This window comes from Canis lupus, chromosome 1 (assembly GCF_011100685.1).
Source record: "Canis lupus familiaris isolate Mischka breed German Shepherd chromosome 1, alternate assembly UU_Cfam_GSD_1.0, whole genome shotgun sequence".
NCBI lineage: Eukaryota > Metazoa > Chordata > Mammalia > Carnivora > Canidae > Canis > Canis lupus.
Window position 1 is genome coordinate 28308008 of NC_049222.1, and position 12046 is coordinate 28320053.

At 34.6% G+C, this 12046-nt stretch overlaps 1 protein-coding gene across 16 annotated transcripts in view; it reads right to left on the bottom strand.

The window, feature by feature from the left end:
• The window catches only part of AHI1 (Abelson helper integration site 1), a 233719-nt gene that overhangs the window by 109700 nt on the left and 111973 nt on the right, over positions 1-12046 (bottom strand). For all 16 annotated transcript variants that reach the window (XR_005353529.1, XR_005353532.1, XM_038526072.1 and 13 more), the window contains one exon: positions 3461-3516. Coding sequence is in view for 14 of the 16 variants with exons in the window: in XM_038526072.1 (XP_038382000.1) it covers positions 3461-3516 (56 nt within the window). In the remaining 2 variants the exon portion in view is untranslated. The remainder of the gene's footprint in view (positions 1-3460; positions 3517-12046) is intronic.

Below are 12046 nucleotides of genomic sequence, written 5' to 3' on the forward strand. Positions count from 1 at the left end.
ATAACCTAGTATTATGATTGTCAAATGTCTTATTTATTTTTCCTATAATAGTAAACAAAGTATTTGCGTGAATACCATTCAGTACAAAAATTCAGTGTGCTAAATACCATTCAGGACAAAAAGAAAGCCACACATTTAACCACCAAATCTGAACTAGGACATCAGGTATAAAGAAAATAAAAGAAAATCTACAACACATAAGTAGGCAAAATAGGCTACCTATGCAAAAGAATGGTTAGGCTGCCAAGTCTCTCTTGAAACACTAAGTACCAAGAGGCAAAAGAGGATCAATTTCCATAATATTCTGAAGGGAAAAGTTTATATCCAAATAATCAAAAACCCTGGAAAACTGTCTTTATTAAAAGATATTTTGAAGTATGTGGACTCAGATAATACACTTCTCACTTTATACTTCTCGTAAAAATAACTTGAAAATGTACTCTTAGATATGAACAAAATTCAACTCAAAATGCTAAAAAAAAAAAAAAAAAAAAAAAAAGTAGGGCTTATAGCCACTTAAGAAGGTTTGATTCTTTTTGATGGAGGAGGTCATGCCATGTGGGGATATTCTGTTTACTTCTATTGAAGGCATCTCAAAAACACATTAGGTATTATTTATATCAGAAAGAAAAAAATACCAAACAAAAAAATTAAACCTCGTATAATAAATGAAAAGGAGAAGGAAACAAGTTAGAAAGAGAGTGGGAGAGAACACAGAACAAAGACAGCGGTGGTTTTGTTCTTAGGCTAACCTGTACTTACTTAAAGAACACTGTATCACATTATAGTGTTACTGGATCTATCTACCCTCCATGACCATGTATTTACTGAAAACTTCATTCCAACTTGGAATCTCAAGAAACACAGCTTTCTTCCTGTTACAGACAGAGGCTTGAGAAAGTAATTTTCTTCCCCTGCTGAACAGCTGTACTTAGCATCTAGCATTCTCCTAGACCCAAGCCATTCGTGGCGATACTCAATAGTCAGTACTTGGAGCAAGAGGGAAGTGGGGACTGGAGACTGGTGGTTAGGAGCCAGGTTAGGAAGTCACTGAGAGACCCGGCCCCACTCCCTTCTCTTACCTCCCCTTTAGAGAAAGACATTTGAACTTATAAATATCCTACTTTGTTAAATTTTAAGAATTTTTCATTTTATTTCTAAATACTTTCTTCTCTTAACCTCTTTAAGGGAAAAAAAGGCACACACGTACAGTGGATGGAAATTAGGTAACATTATATTTCTGTGAAAAATCAGACTTTTCCTGTCCTGGGGGCCAGAAAACATTGGGTATTGAATAGGCCTGTAATTCTAATTAGAGGTCATGGAGAAAGGGCCAAGGTTAACGTCAGCAAGCTGGGGGACTATATGGGAGTGAGGGGCAGTAGAGGATCTTTAGTTTTAGTAAAGGGACAGAAGGAGCTCAGTAAAATGTGTCAAAAATGGAGGTTGGCTTAAGTGAAAACCTGGAGAACTAATAAGTGTGGTGTGCCTGTATAAACCAAGCATATCAAAACACATGGACTTTACAGATTGGAAACGTTATCACTAAATTAGGAGCTATCATTTAACAATCCAACTGGAAAAACATGAACAAAAGATCAACAATACCTAAACTCTAATGTACTAGATTTTGTTCCTGGTTCTTTGGAGGCATTCTGAGATCATGAGGGCACTACTGCAAACATTAATGCCATTATTTCTCATGACTGCAAGAGAAGTCAGTTCTATTATTTCCTTATTTAATTAACATGGAAACCTACAATCTGCCTGTGGGGTAAAACAAAAACTCTGGCGGCTCCTGGGTAGCTCAGTCAGTTAAGCCTCTGACTCTATCTCAACTCAGCTCTTGACCTCAGGATCATGAGTTCAAGCCTCACGTCGGGGCTTAAAAAAATACAACTCTGCCAGGTTGCGCTATTCTGAGTTCTAAAATGTACAAGAAACCAACAAAACCAGAAATGTAAACACAGGTGCTGTAGGAAAGTCTATAGAAATAAAACGAATCTTAAAAGTATGTAAAATAACCCAGCAAGTATCTTTTTTCAAATACACTAAGGGGTTCCAGTTCAAGAGTGAAAGAGGAAGATCCTCGACCTACCTCCCTATACAGACACATAGAGTCTGCAACTACATATGGAACAATATCCTCCTAAAAAACCTAAAAGTTGGCATGCTGAATGATGACTGCACCTCAGGCAAACAAGGAGAAAACCACATGGAAGCATGTAGGAGAGCATGAGATACAACTTTGCCATAAACCCCACTCTAACAAAGCGACCCGCAGCTGTGAGAAGTAAAACATGGAGTTTCTCCCCAAGAAGCAAAGGGTTCAAACCACACATCAGGCACCTCAACTTTCAAGACCTACACCTAAGAGAAAAGAAATTATTTTCCTTAATTGCTAGGCCTTATTTTTTTAAATATCAAAGCATACAATTTACATAATGTTATGACTACTTTTTTTAGAATACTTACTAAAGTATAACTGCAACACACACTATAGCCAAGTACTTTTTATGATTATAATGGTGTTTCATTCCTCAAACACTACTCTCTCCCAGAGCTCCACATATTAAATCATCAAACATGCTGACTCAATCATGTGAATTATTCCAAAGAGAAAATGGAGCCAATGTGCCAGTGAGGAAAATATAATCAGTAAGGTTCAAATATTGTTTAATATTTGTTTAATATTATCTTCATTTTCCTAAAAAAATATTACTAACTCTAACAAGAAATGATGAATTGTATGGAATATCTGAAAGATTTAATGTACAGAAAGGATAAGAGAAACAAGATTATGCTTGGTGAAGAGTAAGATATATGCTAGTCTATTATCTTATGAGTCTTTCAAGTGGGAATTGGAAACTGATACATATTTCATTCAAATGTAATTGTTTTCTTTCTACATTATCTTGTATAATTATTTTTAACATAGTATAAATAGGTACTATAATGGTTAAATGCCTCTTGCTATCTGGCAGTATAGAAGAGGGATAAAAAATTTCACTTCTAAAATAATAAAGAAAAAAAATAAAATAAAGCATAGTAATCCATAAGAGAAATGAAACATAATAGCCTTCTTTCACAAAATTCACTCTAAATAAGGATGCTAGAGCACAAAATAACACTCATTTTAAAAAGTGTAAATCAACTTGCATAAAGGTTTATATTAATTTATTCAAAGTATGAAGTATTTTAAATTAAAAATCATTCTTATTTATAACATTAATATATACAAATACCTGTAAAAATGACATTATCTTTTTTTCCTATATTTTGGCAAAAATTAGTATGTTTTCCTCATTAAGTAAGAAAACATGAGGTTAATTTTCTGGAAGGGATATAACTTTTGGTAAAAGGGTGATTACAACTTTTCTACAATGGAATTCTGTGTCACTATAACCAGCATCATTTTGTAGCTTATCCGTTTTAACAATGCAGAAATAGACTGCCTTACCGTTGGTGCTGTATCTACATGATGGTTACAAGGCTTTCTTTCCATGCTGATAATCCCTATGAAAAGAAAAGATGGTGTGAATATTTGCTTATTATAGTTATCCATTTTACTTTGAAAACACTTAAGTCAGTAAGAGGTGACCCCTATAGCTTACAAGAAAAAAGCCTCACTTGAATGGCAAGATCCTTTAAAGTCTTATCATAAATTCTTTGGTCAGAAACAGTTGGAGAGTTTAGCTAACTAAGAGACCAAACTCAGAATGAACTGAGCAAATTTTCTCATTCAAGTGGTGTTTAGCAATAGTGCAAGATGCATCCATATCCTGCTCTTGGCTCAAAAATTATACCATTATCTCCACTCTGCTGTGTTTCTTCCATTAAAGTTTTATTTCTGACTTGAGGTCGTCAAATTTTCATAAAGAAATATCACAAAGGAATCACTTTCTTATTTTCTCAAAAAGAATAAATAAATCTACCTGAATTTCTCTTTGATCATTTGACTTCCTATCATGCCATATTCTATTTATTCAATCATCATGGAGCGTCTGAAAAAAAAAAAAAAAGTTCCCCCGATTCTCTCCTTTAAAATAATACTGACTGCTAAACTTCAGAAAAATCCTTTTATCATGTGTGGATTTATCTTTTTGTTCCCAATGTCCTCTAACACATTTCTTTGTAAGAAATAGCTTTTAAGAATATAACACACTGCATCTCATCTATAAGAACACTGGTTCAAAGTTTAGCTCAGGTTAAAAATGAACACAGGTGTGGATCTCATTTACTATATAATCTCTGTCCATCAGCAAACCAATATGTGAGTTAGGATATTAGAACAGTTTGTTCAAATAATGGTACAGGCCGACACATGCAGGTCTGGTTAGAAGTGAGAACTTTAATGTACCGTTAGCAATTAGCACAATTTCTAGTTGAAACAAACATTAGCTCTCTCATTTACAGGCATTTAAAACTCATTTTTCTTCAGGTATCATAAGGGATTCAGTGAGAGTATCACAAAAGAATCACTTTTTATCACTGTGCAAGAGTATATTAAAAATGAACCAAGTACCATAAAACATGATTTAAAAAAACATAGTTTGTTTCATTTAAAAAACTCTCTCAACATCTATTATCAGCAAATGAAGCATAAATACTACCTAATCAATCAAGAATATTTACTGAATGGCTATTTGGCATAAGTGATAAAAGATAAATTAGAAAGGATAAATTGTAATTTCTGACCTCAAGACTTGAGAAAAACAGAGATGTCCTTTTTTTTTAAAAAAAAAAAAACTACAGGACAAATTAAAAGTCTTAAGAATAAATACAATCTTTACAGTGATTTTCATGGAAAGACACATTTTTATTCATAGATTAACACTGGCCTTGAATAAAAAAAATTTAAAAACCCCGAGGAAAACATTAAAAAATGTTGAGATAATACTGATCCTTACTGTGAGAATTTTAGTAATACTGAGGTTTATAGAACAAACGGTGAAATTCCCACTTCCCCAGCGCCCACACTCCCACAACTCTCTCTGGCTGCATCCACTGAGAATAGTCTGGCATACACTGGCTTTTAAATGAGAGTGGTCACACCATGAGGCTCAGGAATTTGCAACATTTTACATGTGTGTTTTCACTATTGTAATCCGACTGCTATAAAATTGAGATATGCTGATTCTGATTTTAAAATTCATATCCAACTAGAAAATAACTTCAACATGTTGAAAATAAAAAACTAAACCCCTCCCCTCAATGGCAATATCCTCAGCTTATATAATTACAAAGAAAAAAAACTACATAACTTATATTTCAATTTCAGGATAAGAAGGTGGTAATAACTAAAATTTTTAAAGATGGATTACCGAAAGATACAATTTTAGTTTTAAATTTAGATCGCCTATTGAGATAATATCATTTGGAAATATAATCATACATTTTTATTCAAGCTTTTGGTAAAGAATATACAGAACAGAATAAGCTTAAGAAAAAACATCCCTTAACAACATTTTAAAGTAAATTTTACCTAAAAAAAATCTCTTTGTATGTTATTTCACTTTTATTAAGGTATGATGATAAGTGAAATCTCATAGTAAATAAGGTATGATAAGTGAAATCTCATAGTAAATAAACAACTCTGCTAGTTATTTTTGTGTGTCAGCTTGGCTGGGCCACAGAACCCAGATATCTGGTCAAACATTTCAGATGTTTCTGGGAAAGTCTTTTTTGGATGAGATAAACCCTTAAATCAGTAGTCTCTGAGTAAAGTAGATTGCTCTTCATAATGTGAGAGGGTTTCATACTCGGTTGGAGGCCTTAAGAAAAAGACTGACTTCCCTGGAAAGAGAATGAATTTTGCCAGCAGACTGTTTTCGGACTTGAACTGTAACTCTTCCTGGGTCTCCAGCCTAACTTTGCAGGTTTTGTTTCAGCCAGCCTCCAGAATCATGTAAACCAATTCCTCAAATGAAATCTATATACACATCCTATTGGTTCTGTTTCTCTGGAGAATGCTAATACACTTAGCTTCTGGCAAACAGTAAATAAAATGTAAGTATTGTTTATATTTATTCTAAATTTTTTGTTCACTAAATATATTAACTGTGCAGTAATAGTTAAAAGGTCCAATTTATTATGGATATTTTAAAATAATAATACTTCAGAATGAGCTTAAGAATATTACATCTGTAAGTAAATCAATCTACCAAATAAAAAATCCATCTGTCAATAAACATTTACCATTACACTGTCCAGTCTGACAGTCTCTACTTTTTAATGTTTATTTATATTTAATGTGATTACTGATATGGCTGTGTTGAAGTCTGCCATCTTGCTGTTTCATTGCATCTATTTCGGTTTCTTCCTTTTTTTCATATTTTTTTGAAATAATCAAATACTTTTACTATTCCATTTTACATACCCGATGGCTATATTTTTAGCTATATTTTATATTTTTTTATGGTTAGAGATTGTATTATACATCTCTAATTTGTACACCCTGAATTAAGGTTTTCTACTTCACCAACAATATAAGCATCTCAAAACAGTATTATTCCATTTACCCTTCTACCCTTTATGCTACTGTGGTATTTTATCTCTATGTGTTATAAATCCCACAACATAATGTCATACTTGTTTTAAACAGTTGTTTTAAGAATGAAAAAAATAGCTTTTTGTATTTATACATATATACATATTTATTTATACATATATTGATAGTGTTTTCATTCCTTCCTGCAGATCCAGGTTTTCATCTGAGATCATTTCCCTTTTGATTCATAAACCTTTTATAGACTGTGGGTGACTTTCTTTTTTAAAGTCTTCTGCAGGTATTCATATATGAAGGATATATATATTTTTTATTGGAGTTCGATTTGTCAACATATAGTATAACACCCAATGCTCATCCTGTCAAGTGCCTCCCTCTGTGCCCATCACCCAGTCACCCCATCCCCGCTCCCACCTCCCCTTCCACTACCCCTTGTTCATTTCCCAGAGTTAGGAGTCTCTCATAGTCTGTCATCCTCACTGGTATTTCCCACTCATTTTCTCTCCTTTCCCCTTTTGCTATTTTTTACATTCCCCATAGGAATGAAACCATATAATGTTAGTCATGAATCATATTTTTGCTAGGTATTGAAATCTAGGTTGATGGCCACGGTCCTTCAGTACTTCATTGATTTTATTGCATTATTTCTTATAAGGATGAAGGCATCAATTCTTACTGTTTCTCTCTGAATGTGACACATTTTTCCTCTGGCTGCTTTTATGATTTTTTCTTTAGGTTTCATTTTCTTCAGTTTAATTAAAATGCACCCAAGTGAGGTTTTATTTATATATATCCTTCTTGTGGTATGTCAAGCTTTTTATATCTCCTACATTAATGTCTTTATTATTAGAGTTGGAAAATTCTTGGCCCATTATTTCTTCACCCTATCTTCTCTATTTTCCTTCTGGAATTCCAATTACATTTTTTTTTTTAAGATTTTATTTATTCCTGAAAGACACAGAGAGAGGGGCAGAGACATAGGCAGAGGGAGAAGCAGGCTCCCCACAGGGAGCCATATGCGGACCTCGATCCCAGGACCCTAGGATCACCCCCTGAGCCAAAGGCAGACATTCAATTGCTGAGCCACCCAGGTGTCCCGCAATTACATTTGTTTAGACAATCTGATGTAGTCACAGAAGTCTGATGCTTTGTTATCTCCCATTCCTACCCTGTGCTTCAATTTGGTAAGTTTTTTGTTCTGAGTTCACTGATCCTTTCTTTTAATGGGTAATATCAGCCATTAGGCCCACTTAATGAAATTTTCATTTCATCTATTATACTCTTCAGGTATAGAATTACTATTTCTTTTTTACAGTTTCCATTTCTCTGGTGACATTCTTCATCATACTCTTCTTCATACCATTTCTTCATTATACTTCAAAAATTATTTAACATAGGTACAAAGGTTATTTTAAAGTTCTTGTCTGCAAATTCCAACATTTTGACCATCTGTAGTTTCCTTCTACTGGCTATTCTTTTTATTTTTTTAAAGATTTTATTTATATATTCATGAGAGACACAGAGAGAAAGAGAGAGGCAGAGACACAGGCAGAGGGAGAAGCAGGCTCCATGCAGGGAGCCTGATGTGGGACTTGTTCCCAAGTCTCCAGGATCACACCCCAGGCTGCAGGCAGCACTAAACCACTGTGCCACCGGGGCTGCCCTGGCTATTCTTCCTCATGATTATGGGACACCTATTCCTGCTCATTCACATGCTTTATATGCTTTATATTTCTGACGGTAGGTTAGATCTGCTAGATGTATACTGGTAGAGAACGAAAGAGAAAACACAGAAAGGGCTCACTCCTTCTTCTTAAAAGCTACAGTAATGGATGGATCTTTGTGTTCAAATTTGTGTAGGCGTGGGTTGGGGCTGGGCTGTTGCTTTAATTTCAGGATATCTATCTATTAAATATCCAAAAAATAAGATCAGTTTCTCTCTCTAGAACTTCAGAATTTAAGCATCTAGAGAAGAAGGGAACTCTCTTCTCTGCCTTTCCCATTTCCTATGACACTGCTTATTGGGGAAGTGCTGGGTGGAGAGGACTGATGCATATTTGGGGTCTTTTGGATTCCAATCTATATGTCAGCTCACCTGTCTTTAGAAATTCAGCTGATTTCTGTTTTAGCAAAGTCATTCTGCCTATGAAAGGCTTGCTACTCTGCTCTCCTGTGTCTCTGTCTTAATAATATTCCCAGGTATTAAAGTGGCTGCTAGTCTCCACTTCCTCATGGAGCAGGTCCTCTTTGGAATTTAATTCACGTACATTTCTATGTGTTTACATCTCTCTGATGCCTTTTTTTTTTTTATAAGAGGTCTATTTGATGTTACACTAGGAGTGATGATCATCATTGGTTGTACATCCTAACTGAAGGCAAAACTCCATTTCTATTTAGTTATATTGTTGCTTTTAATCTTTTATTGTGTTTTTGGTCAATTTCAGCACATAACATTTTTTTTTCTTGAATTTTTTTTTTTTTAATTTATTTGTGATAGTCACAGAGAGAGAGAGAGAATGAGGCAGAGACACAGGCAGAGGGAGAAGCAGGCTCCATGCACCGGGAGCCCGACGTGGGATTCGATCCCGGGTCTCCAGGATCGCGCCCTGGGCCAAAGGCAGGCGCCAAACCGCTGCGCCACCCAGGGATCCCTTTTCTTGAATTTCTACCACCATTTCAATGCTGCTATTGGTTACTTTCCTAATTCTGACAGTAATAAATATATTATTAATTACTATAAACAATCTAAACCTCTCTCTAACCAAGATACTATATTTACTAATACCTCCTTGCTCCACGCAAGATTAAGCTTGTAGAAGGCTTTTACTTCTCTATTTTTTACATAAATTATAGTTACATTTAAATGGATAAAAGTGCAAAGGAATCTGTAGAAGAGGTAAGTATGAATTTATAAAACAAAAAATCTGTAAGAAAAACTTAATGTCTCCTTTATACCTAAAAGAAAAATTTAACATTTTCCCCTGTATTTTGAAATTTCCATTCTAACTTAGGTGTCATTTGATTAGAGTACTCTCTAAATCCTTGTATGTTCAAATGTGCCTTCCATTGTTGGCAGATGTATGATACTTTGTCTGAATAATGGATTTTTGGATAATAAATCCCTTATCTTGGTTGTCTGGACATGTTTTTCCACTATTAACCAGCTTCCAGAGTTTTAGATGAGAAGTCCAATACTCATTCAACTCTTTCCAGGTAAAGAAACTGTTCCTCATATGTACAGACTGGTGAGATTTTCAATGTATCTGGGAAATCAGGAATTTCACCAGAGTATACCTAAATGTGTCTTGGCTATAATTAATCTTTCCTGAGACTTGATAAACCCTTTAATCTACAGAGTCTTATCTGCTTGGGGAAATTTTATTCTACTGTTTCTTTAAATTTTGCGGTTCATCTTTACCATTGTAACTTTTATCTTTATGATAACCATTCCATTTAATCTTCTGGGTGAGCATTTTCTTTTCCACTTTGTCTAATGATTTTAAAATCTGAAACCAAGCAGTTTAGTTTAGTTTTTTTTCTAGAAGCCTACAAGGACTAAGGCAAGAGGAATGGCAAACCCTGGAGCATATACCAGAACACAAAATTTTTTTTTCTGGAATCTCAGTGTCAGTGTGTTAAGAATTGGAGGGGAGTGTGAGTCTCTATTCTCCTTGCTGCTGAGCAAGGACCGTACAGGGAAAGCAAGTCTCTTCTAAAGGGGTAGGCAAAAAACGGGTTTTTCAGAGTTCACTGAGGGCTCTCAGCCTGCAGAAACTATTAAGTGCTCTGGATAACTGGATTTATCTGTCATTTTACTGTCTGTAGTGTATCAAGGGCCTGGCAGAGCTTATGCACCAACAATGGACCTATAAAGGACCTACATGCAAAGGGACCTACCTAGCTAGAGGAATCTAGCCCCAGTCCCAGTCACTGGGAGATGACTGTAACTTGCAACTGATGAGATTTGAGAAGAACAACTTACCCTTGTGCCTCGGCGCGGGGGTTGCTTTTTTGCTGTATCTCAGACCTCTATCAGTATAGCTGGAACCACAAACCATGAGCATGCAAAGAAAACCAGTAACTCTCATAAGGGGTTTCAATAACCTGAATATGACCAGATAACCTTTTAGAACTGGTAGTGCCACTGATGAAAGAAGAATTAGAGCATCAACGATTAAGAGTTTTAAGAGAGTTAATTAACAAACTACAAAGATAACTCCATTTTAAGGGAAGAAAATAGTAGCGGCTTCCAGAAAGTAACTCAGATGATGGGTAACATCCCCAAATTCACACAACCAATGAGCAGCAGTACCACATCTGAAACCTATGCATGCATCTAAGTCATAAACACTCTACATCCATTTGGGTGTTTGGCTCCTGTGGTAAGGCCCAGATTTTATTCATCTTTGCACCTACAGTGCCTAATTCAAATGCCAGAAACTCACAAGGTCCTCAACTCTTGAACTAAGTAATTGAAATCTATGCCATATTCACTGAGTCCATGTGCTATAATGGACTATGTGCTATAACTTGTGTGCATTATCAGAATGTTTGAATTAATCTTCTGTTTTCAGAAATGTTAATTTACTACTTTCTCTGGTAATGTGTCTAAACTTACTGTAAAACTGAATATGTAACTTGAAAATTTTCCTAATTTTCCAGATATTACACATTCTACAGGAGATAATGGAAAAATTTTATGCTTTTTGGGAGATAGTTAAGTATTTTACTTTGTAGAAAACTAGAACACGACATTTTACCCTGTTGTACTTGACTGACCTAAACAGGAAAATTATTTATTTTTTTAGTTTCCCTCAACTCTACCAACCTTCAACTCAAGACCATGATCAAAGGAAAAAAAGAACAAAGATGATTAGACTTATTGCAAAAGCAAAAAAGGCAGGAATATATGAGAAATTCTAAAGCCAAAACATATATCCAGCAATGTTATATATCATCAAGTGTTTATGGGCTGCCCAGTAAGCACAAGGCACTGTGCTAAAGACAAGAGAACCACGATTCTCCCTTTCATGACACCTTTTTAAGAGTCATTTGCTTCAAGCTACACTATAACTATGCATCCTATTTGAGTTCTGGAGATCACCATGAATCTCTCTATGTAAAGCAGAGAGAATTATGCTTTGATAACTTTTAGCTAGGAAAAAAATGAAATTAAGATTTATTATATTCTAGTAGAATACATTTTTAGAAGGTAAGGTCCTTTCTCTCCTGCCAAATTTAATATAAAGTTGTCTGTGCTGAGCTTCCAAGCTTTCTTAGTGACTAGAAGAGAAGCAAAACTGATTTCCAGATAATATAATTTTATACCTAGAAAATCCAAAAGAATCACTGCTAAAAGTAACATAACAGAACTAATACATCAGAAAGTTAACACAATATAAAGTTTAACATACAAACATCGATATCCTTTACATATACAAAAAACTAGAAGATTTATGAAAAATACCCCCAATAGAAAATACTTTAATACAAGAAACAATATGAATGTTAAAATACTTTTGAAAGACATAAAAGTAG